The 20,831-nt window shown below is 33.7% G+C and overlaps 1 protein-coding gene across 1 annotated transcript in view; it reads right to left on the bottom strand.

Annotated features, from left to right (window-relative positions):
• The window catches only part of LOC113396026 (large neutral amino acids transporter small subunit 1), a 40,467-nt gene that overhangs the window by 16,387 nt on the left and 3,249 nt on the right, over positions 1-20,831 (bottom strand). The window contains exons 2-3 of the mRNA XM_026633795.2: positions 15,130-15,379; positions 443-586 (exon numbers count right to left, since the gene is read on the bottom strand). Of these exons, the coding sequence (XP_026489580.1) occupies positions 443-586; positions 15,130-15,379 (394 nt within the window). The remainder of the gene's footprint in view (positions 1-442; positions 587-15,129; positions 15,380-20,831) is intronic.

Raw genomic sequence — 20,831 nt, 5'->3', positions numbered from 1 at the left:
TGTTTTATGTATTGAGCCAACTAAGCAAGATTTAGTATAGTTTACAGGTGTGTGCGCACAGCGTACAGTTGCAGTATATATTCCCTTAGTCCCATAATCCGATGGGACGGCAAATCCGATACGCCCTGAACGAATTCAGGCGTAGGACTACCGGCTTTACGAGATCCCTGAGACTTCGCACTTCCAACTTCTAGACTCCGGACTGTTGCTGAGAAATTTTCGATAGAAAAACACAATAACTTTTTATCGGCCCGACCTAGGGCTTGAGCCCAGGATCAACAGCCTTATATCTAGCCCCTATATCAACGAGGCAATCAGTCATGTACTATGACTATACTAAATTGTATCGTTACCAACGCGGTTCAGTGAAACTGGCTTATATTTCAATCACTTCGAACCACAGACACAAAAAGTAAAATCAAATATGAACTTCTGAAGGTACCTGAGAACATGGCCGGACGATCATGCACTCGATCCAAAGTCGGATGAAGGCAGCGAACGGGCCGAACGTCTGCATGATGTATGCGTAGTCCGCGCCGCTGAGACGAATCATCGTACCCAATTCAGCGTAGCAATAAGCGCCTACCTGTGAAAAGGAAATAATCATTAAAATTTATGTCATTAAATAAACATAATATGCTTAATTTATAATTATGCAAAGATTCGAATACCGAACTGAACGGTACTAGGTATTAAGAATCAAAAGAATATTCTTGATTGTGAAACCTGAAATAAAAAACACATGATCACATCAAAACTAAACTCAATCAAAATTATAGGAAGTTCCCCAAAGGAATGAACTAGACGTGTGTGGAGTTTTGTTTACTTAAAACGTAATATATGTATCTTTTTCTGATTCACGTGAATCTAATTTACAATATGTCAGTACGATCTTATTTGAATTAAGAATATTTAAAGAAACAAATTAGTTAACATACACATTTGTTAATACACGCCGATAATTTTCCGTGGAAAAGCGCGCTTTAGTTCGTAAACAGATCTATATGTAAATGTCTTTAGCGATATTTTCCTTTCCCAGAGTTTTTAAATTCAAAAATCGACATCAAAACCTTTAACAGTCAATGCAACAAACAAATAAAAACATTTATCCAAATCGGTCCAAAAATGACGAAGTGCTGAGGCAACAAAAATGAATTGTTGTTGTCATTTTTTTTGTAGTGCGAGTTAAAAATTGACCATAATTTTATTATCATAATACGTTATCGATATCGTTTAACAATAATATACATCACATGACTGATATTTTATTTATTAATAAGTATATACTTGTTATATAAGTAGTGATAAACTATGTCATGTATAAGTTTTAGTCGCTCGGCCTTTAATATAAAAACATTATATAATAAGTATTATTATTACATGTACATATTTGCGAGTATCTTTCCGGTTCTCACTGGAGGCATTTTAATTGCTCAACCTATCATTACAAAATTTTGCACTTTGATTTAAAACATAGGGTACCTAACTTGTCCCTTTTGGTCTAATCCACTCACTCACGTCCACTCATCAAATATTCTACCGCCAAACAGCATTACTCTGTATTGTTGTGTTCCAGTTTGAAGGGTGAGTGAGTCAGTGTAACTACAGGCACAAGGGACATAAGATCTTAGTTCCCAAGGTTGCTGGCGCATTGGCGATGTGAAGAATGGTTAATATGTTTAAAGCGCCTTCAGTCAGGTGGCCCATATGCTCGTCCGCCAACCTATGCCATAAAAAATCTAAGTTATCTAAACGATAAAATTTATAAATAGTATGTTTGATTGTTTTGTTAACAATCCTAAATCCTAACATTACCCTATCGAAGAGTAAAAAAGTATACTATGAGCGTCCTTGAGTTTCAAGCTTGAATCAAAAGTTTAACCGTGAAAACGTAACAGTCAGACATTCAAATTGATTCATTATTAATAACAATTATAATATTTCATCCCGAGTTCTTATCATTCGACTGATAAAACTATTTGTGTTTGTGTTTTGTTATTTATCGATAATTTTAATACATATAATAAATCGAATGTAACTTTTACATGAATAATAATTTAAGTACATTAGTAAAATAGGAACGATAAAATTGGCGTCTGATTGAATCACCGTTTCCATTATCGATGCAGGACATCGTGTATATTGTAACAGTTCTAAATCTGGCAATCATATTTTATATATTATTCATACAGTTTTGAACTGACCGCTAATTATGAAGTATAAAACTGTAGAAACACTAGGCAACATACCTATATACTATTCAATCGAGAAAATTATGTACTAACTAATATTATAAATGCAAAATTAAGTTCGTTTGTTATTCTTTCACCTCTTAACTACTCGTCCGATGATCGCGAATTAAATAATATAAGCTTAATATTTTAATATAAACTGTTTATATATATATATTTGATAATTATATATTTCCACAATAGTAACTATAGTGCTCAACACAGCTCGGATAATGAAGGGAGGCTGAGAATCTGAGAAGCTGGCTATCTCTAGAGCCACCGTAATCACGCAATCAAAACATTCTTTATCGAGTAGGCTCATATAAGTACTTCTGACGGTCACGTCTCAAGAGTAATATCCATCACCATCGGTCTGATCGGTCTGAACCGGCAAAAAACTCAGTTACTCTTTTCCACCAATTAAAAAAAATAAAGCTCATGTCAAAAACACATTGATAAATAAACTACTTACTGCTAGATAATATTGAAGATAAAAGCATGGATTTAGTATTTATTGATTTCAGGGCAGGATACAAAAATTAAATTGTACTTTCCTGACATACCAACTCTGTAATTTAAATTGATGGACAAGAGTATTTAGGTACTAAGTTGCCGGTTCTTCTCGGTAGAATTTAATTCAACACTGATTATTTTGGTTAAATTACATATGTACGTTCTGAATTAAAATCTAGAAATTGTAACTCCAAGTTTTTTATCGCTTGAATTTTCCGTAGCCCTTTAGATTATAGGATTTTTGGCTCCAAGATATTAAAGTATTTTTTTTAATACAATTATTTGTTTAATTCAAAATCTGTTAACATTTCATTCGATACAATAGACGCAATCACAAGACACTATTCTTCACCTTCGATCTAATATCAAATGTTTGAGGTCATATTAAATTACACACAATTGAATAAATACTGCATAATTATTAATTGTATACAATGTTTTTAAGTGTTTTCAGGGTCTATTTTTAACACAACTTTTTATCGCAACGTTGGAGAGTAAAGACGGACAAAGAAGGTAAATAACTACAAAAACTTACATAAGGAAAATTCTGTTAATAATAGGAAATTTAATATTGATTTTGGAAATATTTTGTATTTGTATTAATATTTTTATATTAGCAGCCTGTAAATTTCCCACCGCTGGGCTAAGGCCTCCTTTCCCTTTGAGGAGAAGGTTTGGAGCATATTCCACCACGCTGCTCCAATGCGGGTTGATGGAATACACATGTGGCAGAATTTCGTTGAAATTAGACACATGCAGGTTTCCTCACGATGTTTTCCTTCACCGCCGAGCACGAGATGAATTATAAACACAAATTAAACACATGAAAATACAGAGGTGCCTGCTGGGTCGAACCCGAAATCGTCGGTTAAGATGCACGCGTTCTAACCACTGGGCCATCTCGGCTCTTATATTTGTATACATATATTTATTTATTGGGTGGCTTTGTGTAGGCGCCGATGCTAAATATCAAACTCTGTACTGCTCGGAAGAGTCAGTCAGTGTAATTGCAGGATATAAGATCTCAGATGACCAAGTAGACGACACAGGCTTAAGGATTAGGACATGTCTATGGGTGAAAGTGGCTTACCATCGGACCCATTAAATTGCCTTTCTTTCTAAAATATTTAAAAAAAAAGCAACAATTGCATAGAAGTTAGTGAAATTCAACATGGTAAATACCGTCACTTCAGGATAACAATAATATTTTCTCCAAATCAACAAAGAAACTTTTTGATGCATTTGGCTAATAGGATACTTAAACAACCATCTTCATTATTTAAAAGTATTAGAGATTCTATACTGTGTAATTAATTGGGTATTACAAAAAACATTTTCTCTACAAATTACCAATATTGTTCGGCATTAAGAGGATCTCCGTCTCCATCATTAGTGCAGCGCCTTGAGACTTAAATAGATCGCTCTCCTTTCGAGATATTAATTTAAGAAAAGTAAATTATTGTCTATAAATAACCCCCTCTCATCAGAGTAAATGTCTTTTCATAATCCAAGCTGAGGTTTTACAATATCAATTCTGTGCATTTTTCTGAAGTGCACAAGTTTTAGAAGTTTTCCTGAGATCACAAGTTGAACAAGTTGAAGTTATGTTGCGTTTTTAAACTCTACACAAGTATGATTTTGAGTTATTCTTACGAATTCTAATGTCTTTTGAAAATTTTACTAATAAGTTTTTCAAGTACTGGATCATCTTAATTTATCCACATTTATGGCAGAATTTCATTGAAATTAGACAGACGCAGGTTTCCTAACGATGTTTTTATTTTGAAAACAGGCAGTTACTTCAGTATTTATAATATTAGTATAAATAAATCAAATGAACAAAATTTAGCTAAACACTAAAATGCATTTTAGTAGTATTTGGCCTCAAAAGACTGCAGTTTATTAAATACAATTTGATTGTAAACAATCACTTCTCGACCTTCAGTATTACGAGTAAGTGCTATTATCGCACGGACAATAAATACTAAATGAAACTCGATAAAAAAATGATTTCTGATTGCGGAATGCTCATTCTCATTTAAATCCAATGACCTAAATGAGACCGAAAATATTCTCTACATAAATTGCTGCTAAAACTACTTTAGTCCATTGAAATGTTACAATTTTAGGGCCAAACTGAACGTTTCCTAGAGGACGCGATTTTATTTGTGGGACATGTAGGGGGGGTTAATACAACCTTAACCCCAAGTTTGTGGGGTTGGCGTCCTTGTCCCCCGCCCGCCATCTTGAAAAGAGAGGTGGAAACGTATTTTTAACTATATCTCCGAAACTATTAATTTTACGGTAACATTTGTTAAAAATATAATTTGTAGCAAATCGTTGTGGCTACAATTATGTTTATATGACTTTTTACCATAAACTTATAATTTAAAAAGTTATAAGCAAAAAACATATTTTACAGACAATCCCGAGTATAACTAACGAGATTGCTATCTCTTTCTAACGTATGGAGTTGATATGGTATAGCACTGTCAAATTAGTTTGCAAAATCAATTATATTAGCAGTAATGTCAATGATCAGTGCGCTAATTAATCTACACGTATCTTAAACATAAATCATTTTATTCCCAGACTTATTTCGACGTAAGTAATGTCGCTTTGTATTTTACTCTTCTATATTTATATAAATGCGAAAATAATCTGTCTGTCTTTTTGTAGCTCTTCCATGGCCAAACCACTGAGTCGAATTCGATGAAATTTGGTATGAAGGAAGCTTGAACTCCAAGCATCTGACAATCTACCTCGACGCGAGCGAAGCTGCGAGCGATATCTAGTTATTTATGTAGGAAGGCAGATTTGCAAATGAGCCACCTCATACTAAGTGATCCAATAGCTAATTAGTTATAATAATTTATTTTCCGAAATATTTGTGCACTGGTATCCATAACAAATCATAATATTCAACTAACTTATTTGTGAGCGAACATATTAGAGACTAGCTACCCAATCCGATTTAGTAAGGATTTCAGATTTTTTTTTATGGTATCGGTAGGCGGATGAGCAAATGGCCACCTGATGGTAAGTGGTCACCACCGCCCATAGACAATGGCCATAATACATCACCAATGCGCCACCAACCTTGGGAACTAAGATGTTATGTCCCTTGCACCTGTAGTTACACTGGCTTACTCACCCTTCAAACCGGTACACAACAATACTGAGTACTGATGTTTGGCGGTAGAATACCTGATACTCATCTCCTCCCACCCGACCATCACCCACTCGGGTGGTACCTACCCAGACGGGCTTGCTCAAAGCTCTACCACTAAGTGAAAATAGTAGATAATAGTCATACAAAAGAACCGCTCCCATTTTCCACTCTTAAGTTTGAAATTTTCGAAAATACTTACGTAGTGAATGCTTACGTTATAAAATAAACAAATGCTCCAAATTTTAGCGCTATAGAATTGAGTTCTAGCGTTGACTCAGGACCTTCGATTTCATAAGTAGAAATAAAGCAAAACTTAATAAAATTAAAAAAGACTAGCGACGCGACCCGACTTTGCACAGATGCATTTTATTAATAACGAAAATGAAATTATATAAATATAAATAATACCGTAAATAATTTATCTTCGTAGTTTTTTTTAGAATCGCATCATAAGTTCCGGAGATCACGCCCTACATACAAACAAACAAATTTTACTTTTATATGATATTAGTATAGATTACGTATATTACGATCATGAAAAATCATCATTGGTGTCAGAGATATTATTTATTCAATCCGTCAATGTGACCCAGACCAATGTCAATCAGGTTTTGAGAATGGATTTGGATGGATATAGAGGTAGGGGACGACCAAAGAAACGGAGGCTGGATTGTGTGAAAGACTATATGATTAGAAAGAATGTTACTTGTGAGATGACGTCCGACAGAGAAGTATGGAAGAAGAAGACATGCTGCGCCGACCCCAAGTAAAATTGGGATAAAGGCAGGAGGATGATGATGAATGTGACCCAGCCTAAGGTGTTATGTCACTTTTCTCAAACTTGAACACAACGCAATATAGTCTATTCCAATCGAAGTAGGGATAAAGATAAACGGACCTTAGATTTACATATTTCATCCGATTGGCTAATAACTCAGCTACAATGTGCACTACTAAAAGTTTATGGTTAACATATCTTTATTTATAATACAATACAATACTTATATCCAGTTTAATTTCGCAAATCCATAGTGAATATCATAGATTAATCGAGCTCTCGACCAATGATATCGCGTAGATTGGCTGTCAAACGTTATTTATTTGGCTTTTTTTCCTTTTGTAGTTGGAATAGAATATAGATTGTTGCTGTTTGACCATACAATAATTGAGAAATGATTAATACTGACATACTCGTAGTCTGGCATGAAGCCCAATAATGTGTAATGTTATTCACTTATACAATGACGTAACACCTCTATTTTTTTGCGTAATACAGTTTTTAAAAGACTTAAACATTACAGAACATTTTAATTGTATGGTATTATGTGAACGTTTAGTGTTACGTTAATGGTGATTCTACTTCATCGAATAAACGGATTATTGGAATTGAAGTCACGACTATCGGTGCTCATCGTTATTGCTCGTATGGTACCTTATTTATTATTTACCAATTTTATATTATATTTACTAATTCACTCATAGGTTAGTTTTAACTAAACATACATGTAAAGCCTGTAAATTTCCCACAGCTGGGCTAAGGCTCCCCTTTGAGAAAAAGTTTAGGAGTATATGACCACCACGCTGCTCCAATGCGGGTTAGTGGATTCACATGTAGCAGAATTTCTTTGAATTTAGACACATACAGGTTTCGTCACGATGTTTTCCTTCACCGCCAAACACGAGATGAATTATAAAGACTAATTAAGCACATGAAAATTCAGTGGTGCTTGCCTGGGTTTGAACCTGCAATAATGTACGCGTTCTAACCACTGGGCCATCTCGGCTCTTTAACCGCTGTTTTAACTATATTATTAATATTTGAATGAAAACTATATTTTAAAAACCCCAATTACTGGCAATAATTATATGAGTTTTTTAATAATATTTAAATCGGTTTACTTTTAATACACTTACAGCTGCAGAAGATAGTAGGCTTCGTGTAAGCCCGTCTGTCAGTCTGCTTAGGTACCAATCATCAGATATTCTATCACCAAACATCAATACTTTTGTGTTCCGCTTTGAACTTTGAAGGGTGATCCAGTGAAACTACAGGAACAAGGTGATCACTTATTATCAGATAGCCCATTTTCATTTACAAAATAGAGGTAAGGCCCAGCAGTGAGACTTTAACAAGAAATTTACCTATAGAACATTGGAAAAGATAGAATTTGCATATAAAATACCTTTAAAATATTTGACGTATGGCAAATTTGTAACTGTAAACATATTACTACGGGCAACCTTGAACTAGACCGAATTAAAACTCGCCAATCGAAATCCAGTAAGGCTACACGACCAGTTACATTTCACCAACGAGGTCATTATCAGTGGCTGTTGAGAATCTAGGTCATTATATTATCTACGATTTGGCCTTGACGTCTTGGCCTTGAACTCGTAGAATTACGTCCCATCGCATCCTGAGAGTAAGGAGTAGAAATTCTTTCAATTGAATAGGTTTAAATGGCCCCTCTTGAGGATTCTATAAATAATATTTTATTTTTAGCATTTGAATTTTATTTATGCTTGTGAAAGCTCTCATTATTTCTGATACAAAAATCTTATCGAATTGTATAATAGATGCCTTATTTATTTTTAGTACAAAGACACACGAGCGATTACTTAACACTACAGACGGGTAGAAGCTATTGCAATATTTTGAATAGTTTTAGTTATAAATAAATAAATAAATAAAAATTGGACAACATCACATACATTACTCTGATCCCAATGTAAGTAGCTAAAGCACTTGTGTTATGGAAAATCAGAAGTAACGACGGTACCACATACACCCAGACCCAAGACAATATAGAAAATTAATGAACTTTTTCTACATCGACTCGGCCGGGAATCGAACCCGGGACCTCGGAGTGGCGTACCCATGAAAACCGGTGTACACCCTACTCAACTACGGAGGTCATTATGTATGGTCAGATATTTTGTCTGAGTCTTTTATGTGGTTGAGGATTTCGTCGAAGACTCGTTTGGCCTTGTTGTAGAGCAAAGTATTTGTACCGCAATCCTCAGCTCTTACAAGCAATTTCGAATCATTTAACAAGATACATTAAATGTAAAAATATATGTTTTTTGGAAACCAGAAACAAGAAGAACCGGAAAGAACTATTGGATACGGTTTTAATCAATTATAGTATATATTAATAACATACACATATATATTAAAATAATAATATTATCGAGAATATTTAAAAATAGATGTTGGTTATACCGTTAACGATAAGCATGAAAGTTAGCACGCATATATTAATATATATTCATGTAGAAGGTTTTTGAAAGGAAACCGCTTCATTGGAACTTACTGCTAGATGGCACTGAGGCATTTCAACTTCTCTAAAGATCCACTAATCGCCATGTAAAATAATTTTAGATATAGATTATATATATATAAATATATATATATATATATATAAATATATATATAAGCAGGACAACGTCTACCAGGTTTCCCTTAATCCAGGGTGCAGGAGGTGCCAAAAAACAGGACACCGATGACGACCGCCTCGCTGTTGATGTCCAGTCTTGGACTATTTGTGAGGTGCCCCAGAAATACAATTAAATATAACTAATTTTAAGAATAAAAGTTAAAAAATCTTAATTTTATTTAAAAAAAAAACAATTTATAATTATTAAGTTTTACTTTAGTTATAAGTTTTCCTGTTAGTTGGAACAGTGAGTTGGTCAGCACGATACGTTACAATTGAAAGAGCGCTAAATAGTTTACTTACTTTTAATGTGTTACATCATTCCTCTAGATTTCCTATAATCTGTCGCAGTGATATCATGAGAGGGGTCGGAAATATGTAACAGGAAACCGAGCGCGCGCATTTTGATTTGACCAATGAGCGCGCGCGGCTAGAGGTGACCGTCAACTTGTACCGACTCATTTTCCGAGAGAAAATAATGTTAACGTCGCTTATTACCAACTTGACGTGTCTGCTGTTATACATCATATGGGACTTCTGTAAGACTCAAGCATTTTTGTAAAGCACAAAATAAAAAATTGGAGCATGTAAATATTTTTTACATGAACATCAAGTCGTATCGCAATAGATGATTGGGAATACCCGCTTGAGAAAATCTTAATATTATAAAATGTGCGATGTGCGCTTCTTTTATTTATAAATGTAATATTTTACAAACGGTAACAGGTTACAGTGATGTGGACTCATATATAACGAAATCTTGAAGGTCATTGCGTTAAGATTATGTCTGCGAATGTGATTGCTAAAAAAACCTTGACACGACTTATTATAATACTTTATAGTCGCATTCTTTTCTTGATCCTAACGGTATCTGTTTCCGCAATCATACTGACTCTTAAAGCCGATTGGTTCTTTAGGGATGGTGACTTTTACGGTATGCGTAAGCGATCCCGTGGCGCCTCTGAAAAAACGCCCAAGATACGCTTGCTTCTTAGTATTCTGGACATGCGATTAAGCCAAAAGCCAGGGCGTCACAGTGACATAAAACGTGTAAGCATACCCTTACTGTCCTCCGTGTATACGCATTATCTTACGGTATTCTGAGAATCAGCCATTCAGCCAATATATCTCTTCTCCGGGAAAACGCGTAAATGCGATTCTCTGCGTAATAAAAAGAGGGGTGGTGTTCTCGCTTATCCTGTGCGGGTTATAGATGTTGCAGATTTTCATCCAACATATCATGCGTGTAGGTGATGAAAGCTCGAGTGTGATTTAAACCCGTACAATCTTTGATTAAGATTCACGTGTTCAAAGGACTAGTCCATCTCGGCTTTGGTTCTGGCTGAATATCAATAAACATTCTGTAACGTATATTATATTAAGTATTCAAATATTTTGTTCATTATGCTAAAAGACTGGACAGATTTGCGTTTTTATAATCTGTGCGAAAGTGTTATTTGAGAATAATATCGTAATGCTCTTCGTCATTGATGGAACGATGAGCGGAGGTTGTTATATTAATAATAATTAATAGTTTCTGTAGAGAATATATAACTTAGGGTTTAAATTATAGGTCTATTTGACAGGCCTTCATTTAAAATGTGTTTTCTAATTTCTCGTATTATCTGGAGTGTATACTCGTAGTCACCAGTCGTGATTTATTTAGAACGAAAATAGCGAACTATCAATATGAAGTTAAAATATAATATTATGCATTTTATTGCAAATAAAATAAAATAATAAATGAGAATAAAAGAAGAAAAAAATGATTATTTTTTTCGCTTATTTGAAGTTGACGCTTGGAACTTGGAGTCATAGTGCAAAAACCTCTATTAAAGGTATAACAACACGCCTTATTGCCTCCACTGGCGACAGGAGGGTTTTATGTTTTTCCCAGAGGATCGAAATTGCATTCAACGGTGTCATGCCGCGGTCATGATTTGTACAGTAATTAGTTTTAATTTTTATTTCTATATTAAGGACTGAATGTAAACAATTCTTATTATGTAGGGCAACAAAAAATAAAAATATAGAATTCCGTAATTAAAAATATACATTGTAGGTATATTCCTTACTAGCTCACCCGAATGATGTTGTTCCGTATATTGAATTTGAATCGCTATAATGAAAAAAAAAGCCGGTAACAAATTATTTATTTTTCTAATGCTTTATGACACACAACATCCTTACTTTCCAGGAATGATAATGGAGTAAAGAATAAAGATAAAAAAACCTTAGATTTAAGTATTTCGTGCAATTATCTAATAGCTCACCTACATACATTGTCCACTACTAACTGTTCTCCATAGATATATCTTAATTTATACTGCAACTATGTACCACCTAAGTACTCACTTTTTCCTAAAACCATTAGAATATCATACATTATTCAACCTTTCCAATGATATCGCCTCAATTAGATGTCGAACTTTAAATTAACTTGGTTATTTTTATTACTTCAAGTATTTAAAACGGGATATTTACCATGTTTTTTATTTTTATTTGGTAAACAAGAAATTCGTAGATAATGTCAAAATATCGAATTCCACCAAATAAAATTAAAAAAAATGGTAAATATCCCGGTTTAAATACTCGTAGATGTCAAACGTTATTATTATTTTTTTTGGCTCTTGTTCTCTGGTGGTTGAAATAGATTTTAGGTAGGGTATGATGGTATAAGTGAGCGTCATTACTTTTGTCTATATATGATATACGATTCGGTCATAATGCGCCTTGAGTATTGAAATATTAGTCATAATTGGAATTATAATTATTTAAATTATGGATGCATTTAAATATATATATGTAGATTAAAATTAAAATAAATAAACATAATGACTAATAATTAATGGTACTTATTACAATTTTTAACACGTTTTCATTGTTATCGTATGAATAATGTATCGCGTAAAAATGGAGACAATACTTTTTGACGGAATTTAATTGTATTTCATGTACATAAACTGTGTTTCATATGTCTGTAAAGAGAAACTACTAAATTTGTTACCAGTTCTTCACGGTAGAATCTACATATAGTGCTTTACGTTATAACAATTTTGCTAATAGTAAAAACATGCTTAAATAAAGTATAAGAGATTTTATTGTTGAAAAAGAATTGAATACGACAGAAAATTAATGCCTTGTACTTGAATAATCAAGAACTTTAAGAAATTACTCTAGAATTTAAATCAAAAATCCTGAGATGATTCCACTAACATTTCGGCATATTTTGCTCTCGTCAGCCACAAGGTATGTTCAAGTATTGGCGACTACTTGAAGAAACCTTGGGTGCACGTATCCAGGTCAAATCCTCGCAAATATACTTCCTCAACATTACGTCCCGATATTTTGTCGTCTCAGAAACTCATCTCAGATCTTAGATGATATGAGACGTTGCTTGAAAAGGTTGGAACCCGAAATCTTAGTTCAGATCAACGTGTTAAAAAAGCTGTCACGAAATACCAATGTAAACAATGCATTATCACTGATACCAAATGGTTTACAAAAAATAGTTTGTTCTAAATGCCAAAAAGATAAAACGGGTAATGTTTGCCTTAGCAAATGTAAGAAAGCAAAATTTAACATTAGTGATCTGAATGTATCTGTTACTAGATTACATTAGACTCAAAACTTTAATGGAATCCCCATATATCGTCCCTGACGGGAGACTCAGCTCCGCAGTATACGCGGTTGGAAAAGTTAGACGACTAATATTGATGCTCTATTAGTATACTTTGATAGTATTAAGTCTTCCCATTTTTTTTCTTTCTGGTAACGCAAAAGTTATATGGATCCGTTTTTGTACTATAAAAAAGATCTCTCCGATCGATTTATAATCTTGGAACTCGGAATTCCTTCGTTGATTTTTAATGAAGTGGATATACTTACAATTACTTAACAATGTTTACAACAATATTATGTATATTATTACAATAATAAAGACCTTTTTAAAAGAAATATACTGACATACTTGGTGGTAGGGCTTTGTGCCAGTCCGTCTGGGTAGGTGCCACCAACTCATCAGATATTTTACCGCCAAATAACAGTACTCGATATTGTTGTATCCCGGTTTGAAAGGTGAGTAAGCCAGTGTAACTACAGGCACAGAGGACATAACATCTTAGTTCCCAAGGTTGGTGGCGCATTGGCGAGGTAAGGAATGGTTAATATTTCTTACAGCGCCATTGTCTATGGGCGCTGGTGACCACTTACCAAAAAAAAAGACATGGAGGAAAGGTAAACTAATAACATCTAGTTTCCTAAATCGCAAAGTTAATACAAACTTCCTGGGATACAGTATTTCTTTCTATGATAAGATTTAACTGTTATTTTTAACTCGGCCTATTCAAAAATTTAGGGGCTCATGTAAATAACAAAGTATATTACGCAATAAAATATTATAATAGTAATAGAAAAGAGGACCTATTATACGCTGATTTACAGGCAGGATATATTTAAATTTAATTGTACTTTATTGACATATTCTGTAATTAAAATGACAGAAAAGGGTAATTAATGAGTTTCTTGTGGTATTGCTCAGTAGAATCTAGTTTCCGGACCGACGGTAGTTTTACATTTAATTCAACACTGTAATATAACGACATGATCAGAATATTCGGATTTTTGAAAACATTAAGACTTAATTAATAAATAATTATATTATTAATTAATAATTCTAATTATACTCGAGGGAGACCAAGACCTACTCCCCTACCTACATCAAATAAGGGCAGCCATACACAGGGTTCCAACCAACAACTTGCTGGTGGCAGGAGACGTGAATGCCTGGAGCCACTGGTGGGCCAGCAACTCCGAAGACCATCGCGGAACGGAATACTACAACTCCATTATCGAAATGGGCCTCCACATCTTAAATACCGACAGCGTACCGAACTTCGAAACATATCGAGGGGACAGGTTGTACGCTAGCTGCGTGGACGTGACGGTGACCAGCCAATCCCTGTTAGGTAGAGTGGAAGACTGGAGAGTGGACAGGAGTCTCGTATTTGAAATAATTAATAATTTTTCCTTTGCGATAAATTTGCACCAAAGTATATATATTCAAATTGTTACAATAGCCTTTTCCCAGAGAACATTTTAAAATATTTCCTTACATCATGTTTGAACAAGTGTGACTGTTGTCAGACCAATTACGTATAAAAATTATAAAACTTGACATTGCTATAACGTAAAACTAGGACAAGGATATCGAAAACAATGATTCTTCGAGTTTGAAATTCGAATATATTAGTGATGGTATAACATTTCCAGTGAAAATGATTAAATTTGTTATTAAAATTAGATTTTTCCGTTACTCAACTGTCATTATTTAGAGCTGTTAATTACGCGAATAATATCTTTACTCTATTTTCTGCTTTAACTACAAAATATTACCTCACAATTATGATTAAAGGTATATAATAATTAATTAGGTGATTCGATAAGGCAAGAAATTATTTCAAAACCAGTTTCTCAAAATTTGGGTTATTTTTTTTTTTAAGCTATAATATTTGTCAAAGGTCATTGGTAAAATTGATGTTTAGCAATTAAATAGGGCAATCAACTCTGTATTATCAGAATTTTTGTCGGTTCTTCTCAGTAAAATCTACATACCGAACGGCTTTAAAATACCTACTTAAATAGAGTGGGTTGAACCTACCCATGTATTTTGTTTTTTTTTTAATATCTTAAGTAGACTTAAGTCGAAGTCTTATTGATTGTATAACTTAATGTTTTATAAAGCAATATTGGTATACGATTTGAATAATTCACTTACCATACTGAATACCCCCGAAGCCACCCACACGATTAGACTAGCATTTACTGAACCCGTATATTTCAGGACCCCGGTAGGTGATACGAAAATGCCACTGCCAATAATCGAACCGACGATAACTGTGATGCCATTGAGGAGTGACATTTTAGCTTCCAGTGCGCCACCATCTTTACCATTGTCAGACTGTTCTTGGTCTGATTTAAGAGCTTCTGTGTCACAGTCTTCTTCCGATGCTTTACTTTTTGGTGACCTGTGAGAAAAAAGGAGAAATTACATTTTGGTAACAATAGATTCATTTCATAGATCTAGTCATGCAAAGGTTTTTATATTTTTCATTTAGGAATTGATTTTTTTATTTCTATAAATCTAAATTTAAAAATGGCTGAATTACAGAAATGATATACGCAAGGATTGGTGGCAAGAATCCTAGAAGCATTTCTCTATTGAATTCCGATGTCACCGATGGAGGCGTTATATTGTTAGGAATATTTTTAGACTCTTCCTCAGAAGACCATTCTTGTAGTTGCAATCGATGCAAATATTTATAAAGAATAAAAGTTTATTGCATATAAGTTTATTTAAGAAAAATGTCATCATTCTACATAAAATTATATCATTTGAAATGAGGAATAATTAAAAGTATAAAAAGATAACCAAGCAAAGATCAAAAACAAATACAATGAGGAAAAATATTGCAGCATTTACTTTTTTAAATGGGTTCGAAAACATTCGTTCAAATCTTTCCGCACTTTATCTTAGAGTCCTTCCTTAACATGTTTTCCTTCAACTCAAAAGAAAATATAACGCAAAGATCAGCAAATTTCCAGCCAGGATCTTTAACCATAACCTTAAAATTGATACACGAGTTCATTGCGTAATTCACGTTCCTCCGAAAACCAATATTTGTAACAATAGCAACGACTATCAGAGTGCACTGAACTACGAGTATGTAGCCGCAACAGAATCTATTTCATTATCGCTCGACCTCTGACACCTGATAGCGTGACATCTAATAAGACGGATTTGCATTTGGTTATAATATTCATAATGGTAACGCACACCTTTTCAAATACTAGCTGAATTTATTAAACTTCACTAATAGAACACAACCCGTCACCCCAATTTATTCTCTCGGGAAGTGAAGAAAATGTAGCTTATTTGCTTTTCTCGGAACTCAAACTATCTCCATACCAAATTTCGTCTAAATCGGTTCAGCGACTTAAGCGTGAAGAGGTAACAGACTGAGATTATTTTCGCATTTATAATATTATTTTTATTTAATTAAATATACATTTTATTTTATATTCTACTGTATAAAAAACGATGCAACAAAAAACCCCATCGGATTTATCCGTACATCGGTATTAGAATGAGAGAATCTCAATAACTCAACAGTAAATTCGTTCATCATTCCTCGTACTCTTATAGAACCCAAACCTTCCATAAGTTTTACGCTTAACCGAAGTGAAAATAGTCTAAAAATTACATTTCATTAATTAAATAACGTTAGTAATTGAATTAACGTTCTCTAAAATTATCATCATGATTAGTATACAATCGTTTTAAAAAATGTAATCAACGTCAAGGCCTTTTTTGTGTATGGTTTATTTTATTTTATATATTAGCATTGATCGTTTAGTGAGATCTTCATTTTTATCACATTGTTAGTTAAGGTTTACTTGTTCTTCACGACGTATCTCACGAAATTGAATCGAATGTTCGGCCAAATAAAATCATTTTTATTTTTCTGTCAAATAAATGAAGATGTTTAATTACCACTCTAAGCGCAGAATCTGCTACACGTGATGTACAAGTTAGGTCTCGATCACTATCATGACCTAACTTGGTCAGTGCTATTCAGTCTAAATTGTCATTAGTTAGTCTTCAAGCAGCAACTTCCGGAACGTTACGAGTGAGCCAGTGTAGACACAGGCACAAGCAATCCTTGCTATCATAAATATCACAGAAGTTTCTGTATTGATATTATATAATTTTAGTATATAAACTTAATAAGGGATGTGAATTTCGAAACATATATTCCATAAATGAATACGAATCTTTGACGAAGACATTTGATGCTTAGAAAACGTTCAAACAATAAGAAAAAAATATCTCACACGTGTTAAATATAATTATCATTATTTTTAAACGGTTAAAACCGTTATCACATATTTTGAGTTCATTAGTTGTATGCAGATTGAACAACGAGGGGCCGAGTGGACGTCCTTGGGTGACCCCTTTCTCAATCGCCCTACAAAGATTCCTTTAAGCCCATTCAATGTACATCTGGGAACTCGCCGAGTACAATACTCTCAGAGCATTGTATAATAGGCACATCAAAAGAGACGAGGAAACTTATACGAAGTCCAATTCAGGAATCAAATATATAATATTACTTGCAGATGTTGTAGAGTATTATGTAAAATAAAATGTACCTCTATTATATTTTAGTATAATTTGATTATTGTATATTTTGTAACTTTCAGCTTTTATATAGATTACTCTACAAAGTAACTTATTAAATAAATCAAATCGAAATCAATTGAAGATATTATAGAAGCATTGCACATACTCATTGGTTATCAAATTAAAAACTACCACCGGTCCGGAAACTACCGCAACGGATAAGAAGCTTAGCCGATTTTTGTTGTCAATTTATAATTGTTTACAAAGATTCAATAGCAAAAATAACCAGAGGAAACCGGTTCATTCCCAAGGTGTCCTAATATAAACCCTAAACTCACCAATTGTATAACCTTTTGCACACAAACGTACCTTAGTTTTTTTTTTATTTGGCAACAGAGTCATTTAGACGATGTCTGGAATTAAATTCTAAAAACTATTCATGCAGTCGAGCAACAGAAGTGATTAGTTTGTTTTGTTCCTTCTACCAAAGTTATGAGTTTCGAATTTTCTCACAAAATTATTTATATTTTTCCATAAAACATATAACATTACAGAATAGTAATACTAATATACCTACATATGTATGTGTGAATTTTAAATTGCTATATGATGATGATAATGACCTTGACTTTGACTTTGATACCATCATCGATCACGTTTGTTATTCTTAAGGAGCGTAGCCAGCTGATCGGAGTATAATACACAAACAGTCAAATCTTATAAAATCAAAATATACTTTATTCAAGTAGGCTTTTCAATCGTCATTTAACAAACTATATAAAGTGAAACTACCAACAGTTCGGAATGTAGATTCTACCGAGAAGAACCGGCAAGAAACTCAGTAGTTACTCTTTTTCACCATTTAAAAATACAGTCATGTCAGTTAAATACAATTATATATGTATGTAATATATCCTGCCTGGAAGTCAACAAGTATTAACTCCACGCTTTTTTATCAGCTATATAATCCTGTATTGAATAATATGGCTTCTTTACCAATGTATTTTTTACAAATGATTTGAATTTATGAAACGGCAAAGTTGAGTTTTAGTATTGAAATACATTTACGATTAGAGGTATTATTCGTATTTTAAGAAATGATTTATTCTCATTCTCACTTCTCTTCTTTTATTTTCTTATTGATTTCTGTTTGTATCTCGCAGCAAAATCCGGAACACTAGTTTTATTTCATAGCTACAATCTTTATATGTATTAGAAAATATATTTAACATTATTAATGACTCAAATTAATACCGTCATAAGTATATCATAATTGTATTCCTTATATTTAATAAAGTGAACAATAATATGATCAAAGCCTTAAACATTTTACATTTTACTTGGTGGTAGGGCTTTGTGCAAGCCCGTCTGGGTAGGTGCCACCCACATCAGGTATTCTACCGCCGGAGAGCAGTACTCAGTATTTTTGTGTACGGTTTGAAGGATGAGAGAGCCAGTGTAACGACCAAGTTTGGTTGGTCCCATTGGAGATGTAAGAACATTTCTTAAAATTTCGTACAGCTTCAGTGCCTATGTGGTGACCACTTACCATCAGATTGCCTATTTGCTCGTCCGCCAACCTATACCATAAAAAAAAATCTGATAATTATTTCTAATCGCGGTTTAAAGGCAAGCGGCTTATTGGTTCAAAGTGGCTACGCGCTACGTAGAACCCCTAGCAGTGCTACGGGCCTACTATAATTAAACTTATTAATATATCTAGACACTTTCTAAGTGTTCGTGAGTTTTATATTTTATTCAAACTTGTTATTCATGTTTATAAAGCAAACATATCAAGATTTATCTTATTGAATAAATAGATCCCGATTAAATTACAGATACGTAATAAATAAATAATAATATAAAAGAACCAACAAATAACTTAGTACTAACTTACTGCTTTGTAAGGAATATAATCAATGCATTAATTAATTATTTACAAATCAATGTTGTAAGACAATCAAAGTCGATAAATACTAATTATTTAGTAGACATATATTAAAGGAATAATATAATTATTACAATGTTTACAAATAAATAAAATTTATGTGTCTGACTGTCTGTCTTTAAGTTAATACGGGTAGAAGTTACCAAAACCAAACCAGTTATTTTTTTTTATTTTGTGTTTATCTTTCGGTCTATTTGTCCGGGATATTCAAGACGAGAAAAATTTACATATAGGCAGAATTCTTAAGGAATTTTTATATTAAACATAGGCGGACGGGCTAATGCGAAAGCTGAAGGAAAATAATATATAAATAAATATTGGACAACATCACATACATTACTCTGATCCTAATGTAAGTAGCTAAAGCACTTGTGTTATGGAAAATCAGAAGTAACGACGGTACCACATACCGGTACCATATACCCAGACCCAAGACAACACAGAAAACTAATGAACTTTTTCTACATCGACTCGGCCAGAAATCAAACCCGGGACATTGGAGTGGGGTACGCCACTATAACCGTATATATGAAAACCGATACGGTATAGGCGTACCCATGAAAACCAGTGTACACTACTCGACCACGGAGGTCGTCAAAAATAGTTACCATTGTCGTAAGAAATATTAACCATTCCTTATATCATCAGTCTTGGGAACTAAGATGTTATGTCCCTTGCTTGTACAAAGCCCTACCATCAGCTATAGTACCTTCTAGTCTTTATTTCATCAAATCCGTTAAGCTTTTCAAATGTTATCACAACTAACGGCATTCATTTTAAACGATATTTAGCGGGAGTTTAATTAAACTCTGATTTCTCACTGACATTCGAAAGAAGACAATATTATTGTTCAACTAAAGTAGCAACATGTAGGTACCCACTGCTGGGCTAATGCGTCCTCTCCTTCTTCTAGATAATTTTGTCGTTTAACTAATTAGACCCTAAACGACATTTGTACGTAAAGGTTTTAAAGTTTACGTACATACATTCATGAATAATATAAAAACGCAGATAAGACCGCGGGACAACGCTAAAGCGTTATAATAACTAAATAGATATATAAACACGTGTACATTTTATGATAATCGGAAACACCCTTGACCCATGTAGCGAAAGGGTTAAATTGTATCGAAGTGACACATGGTTGTCAAACGCTTCGTTAACTCTAGTGTTAGGTTACTAATGATAATTTCGTCGCCAATATTGGGGTCTTCCTACCTGCCTAGGGTACTAACAGCTGGGTACGGGCATCGAGGTTAACCTGCGTATCCTGGTAATTCCTAACATGGCCTTCCTAGAGGTCCTAGAGGTCCATCAGTCCATCGAGTGGTGTCTTATCCGTGGACGG

The sequence above is a fragment of the Vanessa tameamea genome, chromosome 24 (assembly GCF_037043105.1).
Source record: "Vanessa tameamea isolate UH-Manoa-2023 chromosome 24, ilVanTame1 primary haplotype, whole genome shotgun sequence".
Lineage (NCBI taxonomy): Eukaryota > Metazoa > Arthropoda > Insecta > Lepidoptera > Nymphalidae > Vanessa > Vanessa tameamea.
The sequence above is the reverse complement of the archived record's forward strand: the minus strand, read 5'-3'. Positions and strand labels throughout refer to the sequence as shown.